General features: G+C 38.4%; 2 protein-coding genes across 2 annotated transcripts; one reads left to right on the top strand and one right to left on the bottom strand.

Annotated features, from left to right (window-relative positions):
* On the top strand, positions 1-5,646 carry zgc:158260 (uncharacterized protein LOC571389 homolog). Its single transcript, XM_053480490.1, has 8 exons — positions 1-175; positions 1,951-2,317; positions 3,314-3,456; positions 3,893-4,070; positions 4,203-4,373; positions 5,105-5,254; positions 5,349-5,426; positions 5,524-5,646. The coding sequence occupies exons 1-8, from the start codon at positions 120-122 to the stop codon at positions 5,641-5,643; spliced, it is 1,263 nt and encodes a 420-aa protein (XP_053336465.1). The 5' UTR covers positions 1-119; the 3' UTR covers positions 5,644-5,646.
* Positions 5,647-5,818: 172 nt separating this feature from the next.
* On the bottom strand, positions 5,819-22,556 carry LOC128508984 (coiled-coil domain-containing protein 158-like). The gene is made up of 23 exons (XM_053480489.1): positions 22,405-22,556; positions 22,151-22,199; positions 21,942-22,057; positions 21,082-21,263; positions 20,814-20,923; positions 20,395-20,725; positions 19,887-19,963; positions 19,555-19,665; positions 19,239-19,353; positions 18,973-19,092; positions 18,433-18,576; positions 17,709-17,993; positions 16,646-16,814; positions 14,531-14,683; positions 12,430-12,542; positions 11,722-11,880; positions 10,036-10,128; positions 9,794-9,943; positions 9,566-9,711; positions 8,089-8,156; positions 7,695-7,862; positions 6,072-6,173; positions 5,819-5,966 (listed from the first exon to the last, which is right to left on the bottom strand). The coding sequence occupies exons 1-23, from the start codon at positions 22,484-22,486 to the stop codon at positions 5,890-5,892; spliced, it is 3,120 nt and encodes a 1,039-aa protein (XP_053336464.1). The 5' UTR covers positions 22,487-22,556; the 3' UTR covers positions 5,819-5,889.

Genomic DNA, 22,556 nt, shown 5'->3' with positions numbered 1-22,556 from the left:
TAGCCAAACTGCGTCCTGAAGCGGTGTTTTATTATAAACACAGAAGCTGTGTAGAGCATTCGTCACATCAAGGTCATAAAGATGATCCATGAAAGCTGATTGACAACAAAATACACGAGATGAGCGAGAGAAAATGTCAAATTAGACCCGGAGACAAAACTCCTGTTCATCCCTGGTATTGTATACACGACTCCAGCACTGTCTCTTAGCTTAGAGTTACCTTAGTGCAAATAGTTTCTATTTACTGTGCAGTTTACATACGTAGACATCATAAGCATTTCTTATTTCTCTTTTAGATACCACTCTTCTTCACCTTCTCCTATATACTTTTGATATCAATTCTAAAAATCTGATTTGAGGTCGATTTAAGGTCAAATTACACACCCTACTGTACTGAGTTGGTTAATTACGCCTGAAATCTATATTATGAAATTTTGGTTTTCTAAAGGCGACATGGTGCCTTAGTGGTTGGCACTATTGCCTTGCACCTCCACGGTCTAGGTTCAATCCCCGCCTTGGGGTCTGTGTGCGTTGAGTTTGCATGTTTATCCTGTGCTCTGTGCTTGGTGGGATTCCTCCCACAGTCCAAAGCCGCTCATTTCTTCATATTTAATGTAAATAAACTACATTATAGGTAGCATGGTGGCCTGGTGGTTACCAGTAGTTGTGGCCTCGCACCTCCAGGGTCGAAGGTTTGATTCTCACCTCAGGTCTGTGTGCATGGAGTTTGCATGTTCTGCCCGTGCTTTGTTTCCTCCTGGTACTCCAGTTTTCTCCCACTGTCCAAAGACATCCAGGTTAGGTTAACTAGCGTTCCCAAATTGCCCATTGTGGGTGTGCTCTGTGATTCGATTGTCACCTGGTCCATGGTGTACACCACCTTTTCCCCCAAGTCTCCAGGGATAGCCTTCAGGCCCCCATGATACTTTACTCAAGATAAGCGGTATAGAAGAATAAATGAATGAATAAATAAATTACATTATGTAGATTAAATTAAAGAAATTGCAAGAACTATTTGACTAAGTAACTGAAGATAGAATTTTCAAATTGGTGGTTTATATAACAACCTCTTGTCTGTTCCAACTACTCAGCATTCAGCATCACCAGTATACTAATCACCAGTCATCATCTGCACCTGTTTCTCACTGGCTCATGCTTTAATTAGAATGTTTATTTTTTTATAATTCTTAAACGATTCATAGGCTTAACAAACAAACACATTCCACTGAAACTGGTCAGGTACAGGGACTGGGCTGAAAATGATAGCCGAAAAGTCCTTCAGGAAGCCTAGAGAACTATTTATCAATACTACATATAAAATACAAGACATTTAGCTGCTTGGAAGCAAAATAGGAAAAAATGAGGGGTGACTCAAGACTTTTGCACAGTACCATAGTACTCAGTATTAAGGTTCAAACTGTAATACACTACATGGCCAAAAGAATGTGGGTGACTTACCATCACACTCTAACTTGTCAAGCATCTCTTAGTATTAGTGTGAAGATTTCGAAGATTTCCCTTTAGTGGAATTAAGGCCCCAAACCTGTTTCAGTATGACAGTGTCCCTGTACACAGAGTGAGCCTTATGAAGTCATAGTATACCAAGAATTGAGTAGAAGAACTCAAGTCTATTGCACAGACCCTTGATCACAATCCCATTTTTAACCTTTGAGATGAACTGGAACATAGACTCTTCTCCAAAACTTCTTCCAAGATCAGTTCCTGACTTTACTGATTCTCTTCTGGAAGAATGGCCAAAATTTAATAAAAAGCCTTGACAGAAGGTAGATGCTTAGCTGCATAGGGGGAAACTCCAAACTAATGCACTAATGCTTTGGAATGGGGTGCTTAAATAACATAATAACCCATATGGTTGTGATGTTCAGATATCCAGAATTTATTATATATATATTTGATTTTAGCCAGATTTTATGTTTGGTGTTTGTGCAGGTATAAAGAAAGACTCCGGACAAAGTGCCTGAAGGACCCAGTTCAGAAGCTGCAGCTCTCTGGAGCCCTGAACGGACATAGATGGCGCTTTTTGACAGCAGGACTTGATGATTTTAGAGATGGCTATCCTGTACCCGAAGCGGGGACTTTTACACAGCCTCAGCGTAGAACTGAAGCTGTCATTTTTGGCCTGTCCCCTACATCACAAAAATCACCAAAAAGACGCTTTACCAAAGAACAGGCATGCTTCTCCAAACAAAATTGCCTTCAGAAGACACGGCGACAATTTGTGGATGCAGTGGAGCAAAGCTTGAGCGCACACCCGCTTGCTCTCTATCCACATTTAGGAAGTGGCATGGCACCTGAGGTAGACCATTAAACCAATAAAGATGCACATAATATTACATCATTAAAATTGCATCATTCTGGTCACAAAATAAAAAAAACAAAACACCTCTTTGAGACATTTGGTCAGAAGTCACATGGTCCTCAAAAAAAGTATATTTTACAATGGCTGTGTTATTTGTTTAAACTCTGAGACATACCAAAGCATGGCTCCCATCACTTTTGTGGCTGGCTGTGAAATCCCAAAAATGTCACAAATGAGCACACAACTTTTTCTTTTCTAGTCAATCCCTCTTTCTGCCTATAACAACAATGTGGTAAATACTGACATTGTAAGAGAGTTCATTGGGACCTCTGTCTTTTCTATATTTCTAAGTTAAAAAAAAAGGAGCAATTTTAAATTTGGGGGTTTGTTTTTTAATTTATGGCTTTTATATATATATATATATATATATATATATATATATATATATATATATATATATATATATATATATATATATAGGCCATAATACACAAGGATGTGCAATTACACTTTTATAAATAAATTTTTCCAATTTTTTAACTTTTATTATTTATTAATACTGAGGCGTGCTGCTGGTGTAGTGGTTAGCAATATGGCTTTGCACCTTCAGGGTTAGGGGTTCGAAACATGTAGATTATGCTAACTGGCGTTCCAAAATTGCTTGTAGTGTGTGTGTGAGTGTGTGTGAGTACCCTGCGATGGATTGGAACCCTGTCCAGTGTGTACCTTGCCTTGTGCCCAAAGTATCCTGGGATAGGCTCCAAGCCCCCCTGCATACATGATAAGCGGTATAGACGATGACGGCATACAGTAAATGAACGATTAATACTGGCTTTTCACATTAAATAAAAATTAAATGGTTATTCTCCTAATGCATTTACAACCTGTAAAATCAAATGTTCATTACTATATAAACAGAGCCATAAAGTCTTACAAAACACCTAGTTTGTCAAATGGGAAATACTAAATTAAACTATTAACCTTATTTTCTAGCTGTTTGAGGATGTCTTATCTGTCCTGGATCCAGCCATGCATGTCAGGACTGAGACACCTGTGGCCAAAGAAAATCTGAAGCCATGTGATGGTCTTAATCAAGATGCTTTAGAGCAGCCCACAAAACTACCTAACAGTCCAGTGTAAGTGTTCCATCTATTCAAAAACCTCTGTTTGGCTTAATAACATGCTCATCTGCTTTCGTGTAAGGTATATTGAGCTGATGGAATGTTTGTTTCATAACTCTGGGTATTCATCAAAGTAAGAATCGGACAGTGCTGAATGTGAAAATCCTGTATGTCGTAAATCAGGATTTTTACTTGTTGTTGTTCCACCAGTAATAAAATTTGTTTTTAATCTCCTATCACTTACACACATATCAAACTCTCATGATTTGGTTTGTGTTTCTCTTTGTTTCTGTGGGTGCATTCATGAGTATGAGATCTTGCTGATTTGTCTTAACTGTCTGCTGTATTTTTCTTACAGCTGTTTTTACTTCATAACCTTTGTTTTTTCTTCTATTTTACTTTGTCAAATAAAAAATATAATCCCTACTATGAACATACATCATGTCTACAGTTCCAGGCAGGATAAGGTACGAACCCCTATTTCTCGTAATCCCTATAAATTGAGGGAAGCTAAGGAGATTGAGGCCAAAAAAGACCGGACAATTAGCGACAAAAGCTTCCACTCAACTTCTCCTGGTGAAGAGGTCAATACAGTCACCAAGCTCTTCTGTGAATGGGTCGCCTCACTGGTCAGTTCACATTACAGCACTGCCATACACTTAAAACAGAATGGGCCCATTCTGGTATTATGATCGACACTTTTCTTCATGTGTTTTCCATTTGTTACCTTACATCAGTGACTATAAGGTCATTTATTTCAGGGTGAGGAGACCAATGACATCACAGAGTCCACTATTCTGAACATGTTTGCCAGTAGCTGTGAAAAAAAGCCTATAATAACATTCCAGGATGTTGGAACCAATGAAAAACCAGAGGAACTGTCTAAGGACTATTCACAGAACCTGCAACTGAAAGACAGAGAGCTGAACAAGGTAACTATTGAGCTTACAGTAACATGAGACACTGTATTATAAATCTTAAAGTGTATAAATTTTGTGCTTCTTTTGCCTGACGGACACTAATCTGTTAAGGTGAAGCAAAGAATTCCATCCAGTGCATATTTTCAACCCTTAAGCCAGCTCTTGAAGAATAGTGATAAATATTCCACTTTTTATTATTAAATGAACAGCTTATTTGATAGAATTATTTGTTTGCAGGGCCGATTGTGATCTCCTTGCCTCCCCAGGTATCTACGGCTATGGTTGCGTTTACGAAAGGGCAAATACTTGCCTCAGTTTGGAGGTCCAATTTATTTGGAGTCTTTATGATGTTAGAGATCAGTGATTGGATTTTGCACACGTTAATTTTATACTAATCTGTTCGTTCTGGTGAACTTTCACATTGGTTCATTTTCCCCAGTGTACAGTACATTATGTTTTGATCAGAAGAAATGGAATACATTACTAATATGGATCAGCATGTGCTTTTTAAAATAGCAAGAATAAAGGTTCTGAGTTCTTCAGAGGGAAGAATACAAAAACAGAAAGCTTGTACCTAAAATTTTTTTATATTTAGGTTCACAAATATGTTTATTTTCTAGGCTTTGTGTGGTAAAACAATTAGAAGCAGTGACAAAATTGTCTATATTTAATATTGATGGAAAATGAATGCAACATACACAAACCTTATTTTTACAATTAGCCAATTATTCTCTCAACACCAGGTGTGTACACCTAGTAAAAAAACTAGGTGTATGGTGTATGGTGCATGGTATTTAAACCCTAAAACATGGAAGAAGCGGCCTGCAAACGAGCCGCTAAGAGACCCTTCAGTGACTGAGGATTCTGAGCTTGAGCAGCAGTCCAATGAGAAGGTGAGTGTAATCAGCTGGAGCCAATGAAAGCAGACGGGTAGGTTAATCCATCCTACAGTCATGTGAGACCTGGATTTCTTTCTCCACTGAACAGGATGAAGAATTGAAACAGACTCATGGTGCTCAGGCCTTCAGGCAGTTCGTCATCACTAAAGGATTGAGAGTTCCCAGGGTAAGGACAAAGAATCCTGTACTGACTTTGTGAAAAACTAGACTGTTTGGCATGGCAGAGTTAAACACATCTGAGATTTACGTTTATTACTTGGCAGTTTCTCAGTGCGCTTTTTTCTGAGGAGGAGCAAGAGAACAGGACCAGAGGACTAAAGGGCAACAGCTTCAACAATGACACGCTCAGAAAATGCAGTGCTTTAAATACACCTCAACTATAATTCAAGTGGTGCAGCTGAGCAGTACTCTAACCAGGAATATTAATAAAGGATAACAGTAAAAAGATTGGACAACACTCATTTTTTAAGAAAAAAATTCTTAATGTCCTTTACTTAAATAATGAGTCCATTAAGTTATTAGATAATTCAAAGTAGTCATTTATACAGTTCATATTCTATTTTTCCATGCAAAAGAACAGTTATTCATTTTGTATACTTTCCCTTCTGTCTTCTGTCTGGTCTGAATGCTTATCTTTTATGATTTTTTTTTCTCTCTTTGATCCTCCTGTTTATCTTTTCCTGGCTTTTTATCATCGAGGACATTTCTGCAAAAGTGTTAGACAAAAACGTGGGAATATAAGGTTTCTATGGTACAAGAAAAAACATCATAAAAATATCAAAATTGTTTGCACTCCCAGCAAAACCCCTACCTTGATTCTTTTTTTGATCCCCTGCTTTGTTCTGGAAACTGTTTGACTTGCTCTGCTGTTTCTTGTATGTCTGCCCTGTTATTTCAGCTTGCTTTATGTCAGCTGTTCCAATAAATATATAAGCATATCCTTAATCCTTATACATTGTCCAGCCAAAAAAAAAAATCTCACACTCTGATTTCATTCAATCACATTTAGCTTTAATTACAGAACACAATTTGGTGTTCAGTTTACATGTGAAAATGATTGCTCATGCTCCCAGATCCGCTCTTTCACAATTTGTGGTTTGAAAAATGCCTTCGCCATCATCAAGGAAGAAAAACTCTATTGATGTGATACAATGGGCATTTAATACATTCAGGTCATCAGATGGCTTAATTTTATTGCCACACAAAGTTACTGAGCCATGACTGACCAACTGAAGCAGTGATCATAACACCATAACACTGCCTCCAAAGGTGGGAACTATGCATGATGGGTGCATCGCTTTATGCATTTCACTTTTTATCCTGACACACCTATCGCTGTGGTATAGGGTCAATCTGAACTCATTAGATCACATGACCAACAGTCATGATTTCTTTTCAACTATAATTCTTCCACAAAGTTGACAGTTTAGCAGTATGCTTCCAAGTTTTAATAATGTTTTGAAGTGTTCTTAACCCAGTTTCAATAACTTCAAGTGCTCTTAGTTGTTTTCTTTGCCTGTCGAATAATTTAACACTTTTGAAATGGTGACCTTTTTTTGGCCAGGTAGTGTATTAGGTCAACATATCATCAAGTGGTCAAATTATCATTCATATTAGTTTATATGAATAATAGCTTATGTTTATAAATACTTTCACACATTAAAGCATTTAAGCTTTAGCCACAATAAACTAGCAAAACCAATAAGTGCCAACTACTTCAAGTTTGTTTACTATTACGTAGTATAATTACAAAACTTAAAAATACTAAATATTAATAAAGTATACTATTTGTATACTAAACATATTTAGTATATTAAATTGACGTACTCTGACCAACATTGAGTTAGGAAGGAGCTTACAGTGTATGGCATAAAAGTTTGTGGACGCCTTTACACCCATATGTACTTTTTTAACATATTATCCCAGATTTGGCCTTCTTTGCTCTTACAGTATGCCCCATTCTTCTGAAAAGGCTAGTTCTTCGTCGGTGACGGTGTTCAGTCAGTGTTGCGGTTTAAAGTGTTCATTGTGATTGAGGTCAGTGAGCTCTGTACAGAATGCTCACATTTTTCTACTCTTGGAAAGCCACGTGTTTATGTACCCGCAGGTTTGGGCCTCTTGGTTTTAGTAAAGAAAAGTTATAATGCTACAGTGTACAAGGACATCTTACCCAAAAGTGTGGCAAATGTGTAAAGGAGGACCACATATTGTATGGACAGTTATCTGCAAACTTTTGGCCATGTAGTGTATGTAAGGCTAAATGTAGAACACTGCATATTACACATTCAATTACTGCTTTAATATATAAAAAAAAAAAAAAAAAAAAAAATTATTCAAACGAACAATACTGCAAACCATTTACATCCAGGCTTTTGTTAGATAATTCTACCTCCAAAACAGTCAGGTTATGGCCTGGTACAAAGTTAAGACTTACATATTTGCACAGTATGGGTAGGGCTTTGTGTCCTGAGACCACTGAGCATATCAGCAGGAACGTCAGAGGTCAGGAGGGAGTGTACCGGAGACCTCCGTCCAAGCGCTGCTACACAAAACGAAGAATAGCTTGGCTGGCCTGCTTTCAGCCCAGTGTCATCTTTGAAAACTGAAATAATCACCAAAAGAAGTACATTTAAAATTGAAATAATGGGAACCACTGCATTTTTAATATGCACAATTTTGTCTAAGATTAATGCTAGCAATACCTTAATGTGCTTGTTAGCTTTACAGTATGTGCACCAGTGTCATATGGGAGATAGCTGGGGCACTTGTTATTCTAAAGGGAGGTGTCTAAGAATTAATTAAATTCATCATTAAAGCAACACACTTACTGTTAGCTGAAAAAGCACTATTCATGTCCTGCTTATTGAAGTTAGAGACTCGGGCAGGACCTCGCTCACTGTGTTAGGGCAACACGTGCAGGGCAGGACAACCATGTGTTATTGGAAGTGTGCATTAATAGCACAACATAGAATAAAGAAAGAAGGATTTAAACCATAGTCAAATGTACAATCATGGGTTACAGAAGAGAGACTGATATAGGAGAGTCTCTAAACACAAGCAAGCTCTAAACCATGACTGAAAAAATAAGCAAAAAAGAAACTACAAAAAAAACAGCATATAGTATATAGAGTCACTCAACATTTTTCAACCTAAATCATTACAGTTAGTGATTACCACAGACTAACTTCCTGTTTCCAGCTGTTAAGGCAGCTCATTAGAGATCAACACCGTAACATTAACACCACCAGCAACTGAATTGAATAACATTGATTATAATCAATTATATATAATTATCATATTATATTAAAATATATAAATAAGCTCATCTATGCCTGTGGGGTGCAAAGGCTAGGCTGTTCCGTCCGATCCTACAGAAAAGAAAAGAAAATTGGCTATGATAGAAAGGTATCAGAAACCCCAGTGCATCACAGCCTGCAACAAGTCTGATCCATGGCTCTAGCTTGCAACTTAAAGGACTTAAAGGATCTGCTGCTCATGTCCTGATGCCAGACACCACATCACACCTTCAGAGGTTTTGTGGAGTCATGCCTTGAGGCTTCAGAGTTGTTTTGGTGGCACAGGGGGAACCTAAAACCTAAGTGTTAACCTATTAATGTTAATAGGTTCAATGTGATGGCTTGTCAGTGTTTATGTGCATTTTTGTAAAGCGGCTCATTAATAACGTCCACTGCTCGAGGACCTAGATAGACAGTAACACAAAGGCAGATTGTAGATGTAATTGGTGACTATATAACTACTGTACATTGCACTTAAATGAGTTTTTTTTTTTTTGTATAACTTCTTTTTTTTTCAGTTATGCTATAAATGAATACAAATTATGCTTTTACATATGGGGATGCTTTTTGTGTTTTTGAATTTGTGTTTACATTCAAATTCACTATAATAATCAGTCTTCAAAAAGATGAACAAAAAGTGTTCCCAGCGTATTCTTTCTATGTTTTGATGCACACATAATTTAGCTTTCCCACAAATTACTCCTCAGTATTTCTGTTTATTAGCACCTTATGACTATTGAACTTGATCAATGCCTTTAAACAGGAAGACATTTGGCAAAAGAGGAACACCCAGCAGTGCCCATATAAGGATGTTACAAGAATAACACAGTGTAATTGGGAGCAAATGTGATCTTGTCATATGAGGAAAGCGAGGTCTCATGCCGCTACTGAAACACATGCACTGTTATTTGCAGTAACAGATTTGTCTCCCTTGGCTTCTTTCATTATGAATGCTCAGTAGAAGTGTTCCCAAATGACTGAACCGAGACCAAACTCTTACTACTCTTACTTTCTGTTCCCGTGAGTCTCCTCAAGCCACTTGCAGCTGGTGTAGCCAGTGTCAGGGCTTTGTTCCACATCGATCACACTGCGTAGCTCTTTAACAAGGCTCCGCAGCTCCAGAACAGGACTACACTTCTGGCCACTTATGTTTAACTGGACATAAAGAAAGAAAAAGACCTAAAAACATATTCTATTCGTTGTTAAGTATAATATTTGCAGTTGTAAGTATTTATACCTCCACCTGGCTGGCAGAGTAAGCTTGAAAGGGGACTTGTACAGGAAGGGCAGGGCTGGTGATGGGTGATCTCTGGATGTTGTTCGTAGCTTGTAACTCTTGTTTCTGCTTACTACTTCTCACAATTAAGGATTGTAACTTCTGGCCCTCCTGGGCAAGATATAGAAAGCAGTATTGAACTGATAGCACTGAGAATAATCACGGTTAGCACAGCTGAATGAAATTCTCAGTACAAAGCATACCTTTAGCTCCAGAGTGTGCTGGAGTTTTAGCCTCATGATCTCTTGTTGCTGCTTCTGAATGTATTCTTGGCACTCTGCAAAACTGTCAGACATCTGGAAGAGATGAAGGATAAAAGTCATGGGATATGAACCCAATACTGCGCTTTTTAGTAAGGCTGTCAGAATAAATTTTCATATTACGTATTCAAAGTAAAATTTCCTATCCTTATTATGTGCACTAAAGGGGTGCGCCCTAAAACGTTTTTTGAGCAAAATCACCAGCTTGATATACAAAAATGGGTCTGAATAAATATGTAAAATTTTCTAGACGCCATTTAAATTTTTTTGCAGCCTTTTGCAATTAATTTTTAACCCCCCATAAATTTTTCACTCTTAGTTACTGTATATTGCAGCCATTTGCTAAAATCATTTAAGTTCATTTTCCCTGCATTAATGTACACACAGCACCCCATATTGACAGAAAAACACAGAATTGTTGACATTTTTGCAGATTTATAAAAAAGAAAAACTGAAATATCACTTGGGCCTACGTATTCAGACTCTTTGCTGTGACACTCGTATATTTAACTCAGGTGCTGTCCATTTCTTCTGATCATCCTTGAGATGGTTCTACACCTTTATTTGAGTCCAGTTGTGTTTGATTATACTGACGGGACTTGATTAGGAAAGCCACACACACACATAGGACCTCATAGCTCACAATGCATGTCAGAAAAACTGAGAATCATGAGGTCAAAGAAGATAGAACTTTTTGGCCCTTAATTCTAAGCGGTGTGTGTGGAGAAAACCAGGCACTGCTTATCACCTGTCCAATACAGTCCCAACAGTGAAGCATGGTGGTGGCAGCATCATGCTGTGGGGGTGCATGCAGGGACAGAACGACTGGTTGCAATTGAGGGAAAGATGAATGTACATGTACAGAGATATCCTAGATAAAGAGCTTCTCCAGAGTGCTCAGGACCTCAGACTGGGCCAAAGGTTTACCTTCCAACAAGACAATGACCCTAAGCACACAGCTAAAAATAACAAAAGAGACTAGGGATGCACCGAAATGAAAATTCTGGGCCGAAAACGAAACCGAAATTTTTGGATGCACTTGGCCGAAAACCGATACCGAAACCGAAAATGGCTTCATTAAAAAACATGTTTAAAATATTTTCTTTTTGTTTGTATTAAAAACCTACAAATTAATTAAAATGATTGCAACTTTGCTGTCCTCATCTGAAACTTTGAAGTGCTTCCAAACCGCCGACATACTCCGTGTTTGATGCGTAATGACAGCGCGAACGAGACGGGAGGATGGGAGAGGTGTGGCGACAATTTCGGCTTTTATTTTCGGCGCTTTCTTATGTTTCGGCCGAAACCGATAATGCTATTTCGGCCGAAAATTTTCGGCGGCCGAAATTTCGGTGCATCCCTAAAAGAGACCGTTCTGTCTGTGACTGTTCTTGAATGGCCCAGCCAGAGCCCTGACTTAAACCCAATTGAGCATCTCTGGAGAGACCTAAAAATGGCTGCCAACCAACATTTACTATCCAACCTGACAGAACTGGAGAGGATCTTATACGATACATTTACAGTACATTTATTTTTAATGCCCTATTGCACCAGCTTTTTGTCTTCTATGCTTTACATGTATTATTTATATATACATTTTACATGATTATGATTTTTAACTAAGAGCACCTTGTGCAGGGCTTTATCGAGCCGCTGGATTTCACTCTTCAGCAGATTCTCCTTAGTATGGTAAGCCTCCAACTCAGTTTCCAGCCTCTTCCTTTTCTTCCTCTCAAACAGCAGCTCTTGTGCTTGGCGCTTACTCTTCATCACCTGGTAGTTCTTTTCCTAAGAGGCCAAAACCCCACCCAAAGCATCTGGATTAATTTTAAAAAGCATTTTATTTAAAGAAGGTATCTATTAACACAAACATAGCAACAATACTGCAAAGATCTTTCTTTCCTACAAAAAAAAAATGTTTAGGAACTAAGTGTTTATTTTCCACTATGGAATAAAAGGAACAAAAAGACCACAAGGAATCAAAAACAGTGGAATAGACTGATACCTATGCCATTAACAGCAATATTGCACTGTTTATCCCTTTTACGATCAGCCCTTTTTGCTGGTAATTTTGTTGTAGATAATATAAGATACTTAACCTAAGGGCTGAGCAAAGAACGAGGCGATGTTAATTCAAACCTTTCTTTCATGTTGCACTATACAAATGCATTGTGCTGTTAGGATAATGGAGATGCTATTTCAGTTGTCGGTGTAATTATAGGCATCTCACACTATATGTTGGTGGAAAGTGATCTAGAAGTAATTCCCGATGTTATACTAGCCATAATGGCCAAGGTTTTCAAGGTCATCACTGGAACTGCTAGTGAAGAACTGTACCTGAGTGAGTTTTTCTGTGGTTTCCTCCATTATCTGTACACGGCTCTGGAGTAAGTCAACCTGTTCTCGCTTAGCAGTGATCTGCTTCTGTATGTCCAAGGCAACCTTCAGACCTGAAATGTTACGCACATAACACCAACCACGTATAGTCAAAAATATAAATATCTTATAGCAGCTCAGAAGCATTATCAGGAAGTTGATAATGAACATTCTTTTAGTTTTTTTTTGTGTGTATGGATTAAATACACCATGAAAACCTTTTTTAAACATTTAAACTGGACTCAACATTCAGAACAACTTTCGCATGACCTGAAAACAGTGATTTAGCACTAACACTGATACATTCCTTCCAGTTCAAAGGATGCTTTGTCTAGCTTCTCAAAAGACCGAGGCTTGCGTCATATGGGACCACATTGTTCCCGTTCTCCTCACAAGCGTCTATGTACCATGCAATAACACAAAAGCAATATAACAAAAAGTCTTATAGAAACTACTCTCAAGTGGCCAATACAAACACAATGCTTTCCAAAGCATTTAACACTACACTAAGTTCTTGCTGTAACAATCGTACCATGATGACGTAGAGCAAATGAACGAATGGCTGAACAGCAGAGTCGGATTACATAATCACATGATGGAAAACTAAATGGAAGAATAATAGGTGGAAGCTAGTGCACCAAGATGCTCCAAAACTAGCATCCCAGTATGTAGCCTTCCTGCTATTCTCCACAACTGATGGATAACGATGGGAAGCCTACACAAATGAACACGTTCCTTAAAGAAGCCAAATGAAAGGACAGGGTCAGAGTCTTCCACCTATTATTTTAACCTAACCCAGATCTCACCTCACTGAATGAACATTGTGAATTACCTTCTCACAAAAAAAGACAATCTGATTAGAAAAACATCCTCTCCCTTCAAGCATGGGCTACTCTCACTGGAGATGGAGATCTATATTTACACGTGTATAGATTAACACTTCCTATACATTCTTTTCCCAGGGCTTTGATAGAGCTACAATTAGAAAGTGATCCTATGGGGTCAGTGAGGGCTAACTTGGCCCTACTGTTTGCCTATTGTGTTATTGTGAAGACAAAAGTTGGCCTAATTGAAAATGGCTGTTTTTGCTTGTGTTTAAATCGGTAAATGGAAAGTTCAGAGCAGGTCTGCACAGCCCACTTTTCAGAATAGGAGTGCAGACAGTGGCTGCATTTACTTTTACTAAATTTTACAGTTGAGCCTCTTATATAGTATAAGCTCTGCAAAAGCATGCTGCGTATCAAGTTCTAAGATAAAATGAGTACCTTTATAGAATCAAACTAATTTTAATTGCAAACTATTTATACAGGATTAGACAACAGTTAATTCAGACAGAGTAATCTGAAGACGAGAGAGATTCCATGAGTGGTAAGAATAGACGGTGACAACATTGGGGTGTTTAATAATAAGTTTTAATTATCACTTCCTGTCCCTGGTGTTCTAACAGCCGCTAATTACCATAAGTCTTAGTCGCAGCATGAGTGAAAGTAGGTTGGTACAGTCGGCAGTACTGAGGAGAGAGCAGCTACCTCCCAAAACACACATTCGAAACTAGTCACGTGAGCACTATGATGACGTTATATTGTCCGAAGTAAATTAACTGGAATAAGTGATGATGCACCCTAGTGCAAAACCTGAAGGTTAACATAGCTGTTATTCTAAAGCAGAATAAGTGGAAATTTAGTTGCAAGCAAGGATGAGTCGGCCCAAGCACACTAACTGTCAGTCGCCAGCTCCACCAGTTGCGGTTTGTTACTGTAGTTCTGGCAGAAGCAATATAACTGGTTAAAATGACAAACAAATTATAATCTGTTGATAATGAATAGTGTTTGTAGAACTGTCGTTCTATCAGCATGGCTATGATGCCTTCGTCACACAGGCCTCACGCATTTTGCTGCATCACAGCCGTGCCGATATTCAGTACAACAGCACTCCCTCTCGTGTGATATTGCTAAAGTAATAAAAACATTTTTAAATAAATGTCAGATATTTCCATGATTTAAATAACATACCTTATGTATGGTGTACTTTGGATAAAGTCTTTGGTGTGTATGTACTGTACCATGTTCATCAGCACCATCCAGTGCTTTGAGGGTGCTCTTGGCCTGCTCCAAGTCATTCCGGATGTTATTACGCTGGGCTTTTAGCTTGCTGTTCTGCCATTGCAGCTCCTCAATTTTCCTGCTGTGTTCTTCTCTTAAAGCCTCTTGCTCTTCTAATCGAGAAAATAAACACAATGGCAGTCATTATTACACACAGTAGTGGCCTGGTGGATCAGGGCATAATGTCCCAGAGACTGTCATGATCAGCACATATAACAATATACTGACTTGGCACGGACAAAGCAGTGTGCTGCACAAAACCTGAGCTAGATCCGGGATCTGTGTACAGCTACACCACTCCGGAAATACAGTCCGGTCCATAAGTATTTGGACATGTGATTGAAGTGTAGACTTTGATGGATTTAACAAAAATATCGTATTAACAGTTTAGGAATTGCTTATTTCTTTTGCAAAGATCCTCTGTTTTCACATGCTCAAAAGTATTTGGGCGAACTACCATTATTATGATAAATACAACAGTTGCTTGAAGTTAGAGTATTTTATTAATCCCGAAAGGAAATTACTGCCTGCTTGCTCGATTGGGTTGATTTGGCCCTTAAAAAACATTGTACTGTTTTTTCCTTTTTTTGCCATGGCTACTTTTGCAATAAGTTTTAAATCATTATCTAACTATACTGTGAAGAAGTCTTGAGGTGTTTGATTACAGTAAATCAGAGTATAAATTATATTGTGTTGTGGTTTGCATTTTGAGTCCCTGTAATCATTTACTTTAGTGGTCTTTCATGTGTTTGCTGCACTAGGAAAGTTCCTAAAGTTATCTCTCTCTCCCTGGGTCTGTTATAGGTTTTTTTTTTTAGACTCTAATAATGGTCTCATCTCTTTGAAGTGCATATCAAGAGTCCAATTAAGAGCTACCAAAGGCAAACTAAACTATTTGAATTAATGCCAAACCTTTAATCTTCTTAATATGTTATGTAAAAACTGGAAAACAGACCACAACCGGCCATGAAACAGCTTATCCATCAACTGTATGATTACATTCGAGCCTGTGAAAACAGAGAGATGGTGTAAAAAAATGTCTGTAATTCCTAAACTGTTAATGCAATACATTTGTTAAACTCTTTCAATCATATCTTGTTTGCTTTAGTTCCAAATCCATTGTGGTGACTTACAGAGGCAAAAAAAAAAATTTGTGTCAACAATATCCAAATACTTATGGACCTGACGGTGTGCATCATCTCACTAATGCGCCTGTTATTTCATAATGAGTCCAGAATACTGTGGGTCCACTCGACAACACTGTGTGCTAGAAAAGAGCTGTTGTACCTCCCTCCATGAGGACTCATGCTCTCAGGAATGCCTTGCATCTAAACATGCTCCTCGTGTTTACTCGAGACAGTGACACATTTCTGTTAGAGCTGATTACTACTGCCATTAGTAGTCCTAGTATTCTGCACAGACACCAAAAAAAATCTGGGATGAAATCCCAGATCCAACCCCAGAGATACAAGTTAACAAATATCCAGCTAATTTAACAATCTTACCATTAAACAGTGTACGGTACGTTATGAGAAAAATCACTCAAAAACAACTAGATAGCCAATAGATCTAGTGGTTGTAGAATGTAGAATATTAATTGCTGAAACCAAAATAGCAGGGAGGAGATGTGAGAAAGCTATCCCCAGCTTTGGAGAAAAGGTCACATGTAGCTTTAACCATAGTTACCAGCTGATAATCAGTCCCTAAACTGTGCCAGTAATTAAATAAGCATGCAGGCACAAAGAAGAAACTAAAAAAAATCCCTGTGGGACAACTACTGAAAAAAGCTGTGCCATATGCCAGTATGTGACTCTTTTGCAAGGTCTCAGCATGCTTTCACATGTGAACAGGGTATCCAGATGTTTCAAACTGCCCCTGGTGCTGGAAAAGTATAATAGAAGTAGCATTTGCAATTGATAAATCAAGACAAACTTGGTTCATACACAATTAAGTTTTACAACATGTTTATATTTACAGTACGATCACATATGCACTTAACAGTTTGACTGACAAATTCAATTTAAATCTTTACACTTTATGTTTTCAAGCATGCTCAGATGAGCATTTCTCTTTACCTTTGAGCTGATCTAGCTTTTTGCGCTGGCTTTCCAGCTCAGCAGTCATCTGCTGTTTCTCCAGAGTTAGCTGGTGGAGGCTGCTCGTTCTCTCTGACAGGGCCGCCTGCTGCTGGGTCTTCTCCTGCTCCACAGCACTCAGCCTCAGTTCGGCCTCCTGCAGTGCAGACTGATCACACAGGCAAGCACAAGTTATCACATGGAATCAGAGGTTTAATATGCTACATCTCAGAAGAAATAGTTCTGGGTGTGTGATCAAAAGGTAAAATGTTAAGAGTTGAAATCCTAAAAATGACTGCCTTTTGAGACTTCTTTCCAAAACAGTTTACCTCTTTAGCCAACATAATGTACACAAGAACAGACAGCCAAACTCTACTACAAAAGATTGGCATACAAAACAACATTCCAAATTGTTTCAAGTGGTTTGTAAAGGTGCCGCTTGTAATATTTTAAAGCTTTCTGCCTGTGAGCTAATGTTACTGGAAAGCCTTATTATGAAACTCCATTACATGGCAAAATTGTAATCCTTTCATTTTTGAACTGACAATGTTGTTGAAATTCAAATTTTAATGCAAATGATACAGTAACTGCAAAAACCTAGATATTTCACCCACAGAAAATTTACTGCTTTTTTATGTAAAACAATCATTAGTTTTGAATCTTAGAACTTAATTAGCTCTAGGTTATATGACTAAATTATATGACTGTCATGGTTCATTACTTTATAATAAAGCTGACTGTTGCATAATAACAAACGGCAGATGTGTGCATTCCTGTACAAGTGCCTTAAAAGTGCATGAGTAGTTTTTCTGAAGTCTGAATAAAGATGTGTTCCATTACATGCTCACAACTTGACACTAAATATGGACCAGACACGGGCACAGCTATTATTGGAAGAAAAAAAAAAGGTGGGATTAGCTGAGGTTATAGGCCTTATATGATACAGCTTTAACATCTTCTGTCTGATCCTACGTTCTGGTTACTGTATTCTTTTCAATGCGATTTAAAAACGAAACTAGCAAAACAAACTAGATCTTCACTTGAATGATTTCTGTAGGTTTACCCTCAGCTGTTGGTTGTCCAGCTGGAGCTGCTTGAGCTGCTTGGTCAGGTTCTTCCTCTCCTGCTGCAGAGCCACCAAAGGCCTCATGAGCAACCCGTCATTCTTTTTTTCATTTTCCAGCTTGATCCTCAACAGTTCCACCTCGCTCTGTAGTGCCTGCACCTGTGTGTGTGCCTCCTCCAGCTGAGCCTGGCCCTGTTGCAGTTCTTGCTGCTTCACTAGCAGCGCTGTGTCCCGCTTGTCCAATGGAGACTGTAGCCTCCAGGCCTCACCACTGCTCTGCTCCTGCATCGCATATGTCATTCCACATGGCATTTCATACAAATCATTCAACACTGTGTGTGAAGCAGCATGCGGTTTGGCCACATGCCTTATTGTGCTGGTGTGATTTCTAATTCAGTTCTGGCTTAACTGCTTCCAGGTGGCAAGCTCTTAAGGTGATTATGTTAATTTTCACTTTGAAAGTTTTGGAACACCAACAAACAAGAATGCCAGAAACAACTGCTGAAATAAGATTTGGATCAAACTGATTAAATACGGCTATAACAAATGCAAGGAAAGCCGTTACCTGTTTTCTCACATGCAAATACAGTACATGGGTCTGTATCTCACTATAAAGCTGCTCTAGCTCTTCTTGTGCCTATTGCTGTACTGTATATGTTATGTAGTGTCTTCAGATGTTTAGACTGAGGTTGCGTTCATGCAATTTTTTTTTTCAACTGACCTGCATGTCCATATGTCTCTGGTACTGCTCTGTAAGAGCCTGCACAAGCTTCTCAAGCTGCTGAATTCCAAGACAGCGCTGCTCCAGCTCGAGTCTCTGCTGCCGCTCTAGGCTCAGCTCCTCTGCGGTTTGACGGAGCTCTGTCTGGAATACCATGGTATAATTGTTGGAATGAGATCGATTTTACGACGCCATATCAATTTCCATATTTACACTGAGCTCTTATAAAAGGATTAAGAAATAGATAAAGTCTATCAGTTGCTGTAAACAGATTAAGTGAAGAGCAGAGGCAATAATTTTTCAAACATACCGGGCCCACAAGAAAAAATGCGGTCAAGAAAGATCACCCATAGTTTATCTATGTTTATAATAATCTTTGTTTGGGAGATTTGTGGTTTGCCTACTAGATGGATAGTCATTATGTTTAATGTGATGAAATCTGTTTTTGAGAAAGCATGGGTGTTCATGACACTCTGTAAAAAGTACCATATGTCCTATTTTCTGCAGTGAAAAATGCACTAGGGTTAAACACGTATTTACTGTAAGTCGGCACAGCTGCGTATCCTGTTCCTCAGCCTGCTGGAGCAAGAGGTCTCTCTCTCTCTGGATCTGCTCAGTCTGGGAATTTGCTTGAGCCAGCGACTCTTCCAGAACACTGACCTAGTCAAGGAGTCACAGGTTCACTCCCTGTTCAGCATACCAGCACACTTTATATCTTTCATATGCTTGTTTGAAATAGCACAAGGAGGATGTTGAAAACAAAACAACATGTTTATCAGTTCGGTTTTAAGTCATTTTCTCATTACCTTAGTCATGTAGCTCTCTTGCTTCTCTAGCAAGTCTGAGCGCAGTATGGAGAGAGCAGACTCCATGTCACTCAACGCTGATTGGTGCAGTGAGGTTTGGCTTTGGAGCTGTTGTCTTGTTTAAACACAAAACAGAGATCAGAACTACAAACTAGCTATTTATTGTAAGAGTTTATTTCTGATTTCTCGGGAATACATAAGAGTCAATTCTGCTTTTTTCAGTTAATCATTTAGCATTTTATTTAATGCACTGACATTATATACTGTACATAACTAGTGTCATTAGGCACAGTACAGATCGAGACATAACTCTTACTGTAACAATTCCACCTGGTGTTGCAGGGCATCTGCATTAGTCTGAGAGCTATTCAGTTTCTCAGTCAACATCGCCACCTTCTGTTCATGATTGGAAATTAGTTGTTCCATGCTGTAAAAAAAAATAAATAATAAAAATCAGGTATAAAACTCATTATTTTAACATCAAATGAGCATACAGTACTTCATATAGGCAGCTAAGCTTTCACAAGATTATAGATACAATTTCATACTCTTAAAACATAATGTGTTGTATTTGTGGTTAAATAATTAAAAAAAATAAAAGTTTCATTTTAAAATTTTCCCTAGTCACATGGAGGAAAATAAGCATACCTTTCCCTATGTTCCTGTAAAAGAGACTGTGTTTTTCCTTGACATTGTTCTTTTAGGTCTCTCAGTTGTCTCTCAACCTGTGAAGAAAAAGAAGAAGCAGCACAAAACATAATCATGCATAGTTTTTAAAAAAGATTACTTGGCTAAACTTTGGTTAATCACCAATGTGGACCAATTACAATAAACCATTCAAGATTAAGAGACATGTCCACCTGCTTGTAAGCCATGTTGCTTGTCCCTCTTTTGCCCTTGCATTCATTCATACTAACCAAAGTGTTTTGGTGATCATCACTGAAAAGATTTCTTTTTTTCACATTTAAAAATTCTCTTTTCTCATTTTTACATTTAGCCCAGCTAGATTTAGATAACTTCATCAAGAAAATTACTGACTGTTCCTTTATCATTTATGTTGAGGAAGCACTTTATAAAGTTGATAAAGATAAAGCAAGCTTGAGAACCCAGATAAAGCCCAGTAAATGAAAAAGGTACCCACAACTAATTGACATACCATTTGCAGTTTTTCCTGGAGGCCACAGTTGTTGTACTCCAGCTCTTTTAGTGCTTTCTCTACTGCATCTCCTAGAGAAAGCTGGCTAGGGCTGGAGGGTCTGTCATAGCGAACACAGATGCTTTTCCCACTGCGCTTCTCATAATCTGAAAGCCTGGTAAAGATGTCCTGCAGCATTTCTGCCATCGTCTCTGCTCTCTTGCTTAAAGTCTTCACTCTGTCCTCAGTTTCTGTCAGTTTGTGGCCTTCGGTCTGCTTTAGCGAGTGCAGTTCCATCTCTGCTGCCTGTAACTGCTCCATTAGCTTGGCATGCTTTTGAGATTCCTTTAGTCTGTGAAAAGATATTATTACATACATTGTACAAAAGTGCTATGTTTTTTGGACTTACACAGTACACATTTTAGTCTCCTGTTGCTTACCTTAAGTTTGTCAAGGTGTCTTTCTCGGTTTCACTTTCTTGCAGTTTGTTCTTCAATTTGATGACGGACTGATGAAAAGTAAACTTCTGAAGTTCATGCAGCTCATATGCCTAAAAAGGCACCAAGGCAACAATGGCATAGATTTATGCATTTTTGCTTTAAGCATACACTACTTTTAAACTACGCAAGATTATAATAGCCTGTTTATGCTGCGATTTACACACACAAAAACAGGCCTGGAGAAGAATGGCTACACATTCTCACTGACCTCTCGCAGCTGCTTGAGGAGGTCTGAGACTTGCTGTGAATCCTCCTGTGCATGCTTGAGGACATCTTTCTCTTGGAAATCCGAACGACTTCCTTCGTTCACATCCACATCATAGTTAAGGGAATGGATGCAAGAATGTTGGCTGCAAACTTCAAATTCTGGAGATGTCCCTGCTTCATGATCTACAGTATAAGGAGTTCACATGCATTACTACAAACATACACTAATTAGCCATAATATTGTGACCACCCACCTAATATTGAGTAGGTCACCTGCCTTTGCCAACAAAACTGTAATGACCTATGTGTTCTGACACTTTCCTACTGAAACCAGCATTAATATTTTTCTTAATTAATCTATTCGATTGGACTACATAATGCCAACCTTCACTCCCCATGTACATCTCCTTGCCCATTCATGACCCTGTTTTTAGGCTTTCCTTCCTTAGATTACTTTCACACTGCAGACCATGAACATGAACATAAGAGCAGTTTTGGAGTTGCTCTGACCTAGTTGTCTAACCATTCCAGTCTGGCCCTTTTCACAGATGCTACATTTTCAATATTTTGTTACAGTGGTGGCTGGAAGTGGGTGGAATATATTAGGCAGCAAGTTTCCTGAAATTGATGTGTTGAGGAAAAAAATGGGCAAGCATAAGGATTTGAGTGACTTTGACAAGGGCAAAATTGCGATAGACCGATTCAGAGAAAGTCCAAAACTGTCGAAATTAGGCAGGTGGTCATAATGTTATGGCCGATCAGTGTAAGCCTAGGTAACAGAAATTTAAAGCACATGCCCTCGTCGTGTACAACTACACGTGCTAGTTGTGATCATATTCTCACCTGTAAAAATATGATTACCTGACATTTCCATGTTGCTAAATGCACGGCTCATTCTTTCCAAAGTGAGTCTTGTGGCCTGTTCGACTTCATCCTGAAGCTTCTGGGTTTCCTTGGTTCTTCTCTCCAGCTCTTCACTGTAATGTGAAAAATGTTCAGCATGCTGTTGTTGACTTTTGTTGTTTACATAGTATTAATAGTTAAGACAATATTCGTAGTATTAATAGTACCTTAGTTTTGCCAGATTGATGCTATGCTTCAACTGCATATGCAATTTCTCTTTAAAATAACATAAAATAAAGACTTGTGTTATTAAAGTTGAATTGAAACTAATTCTAGGTAAATTATCATTAATGATTATCCAAATATTGTTGCTGTCTTCATGACAAAGCTTCAAATAAACAAATTAATTTCACAAGCAAATTAGGCTTAGAGTGAAAAAGTTTCGCAAATACATTACAACTCAATTGAAGTTTATTCAAACCTCCTGACGCGCTGTGCGACACTTCCGGTGTGCAGCTTCCGCTCTCACACTCTGCACCTTCACTGCGCGTCTCAAATAACATGCTACACTTATCCTTAATTTAACTCTGATAAACCAAATGTATACTTTAAAAAGGTAAACGATATGTAAGG

The sequence above is a fragment of the Clarias gariepinus genome, chromosome 21, assembly GCF_024256425.1.
Source record: "Clarias gariepinus isolate MV-2021 ecotype Netherlands chromosome 21, CGAR_prim_01v2, whole genome shotgun sequence".
Taxonomy (NCBI): domain Eukaryota; kingdom Metazoa; phylum Chordata; class Actinopteri; order Siluriformes; family Clariidae; genus Clarias; species Clarias gariepinus.
Note: the sequence above shows the minus strand (reverse complement) of the source record. Positions and strands in the feature narration are given on the sequence as shown.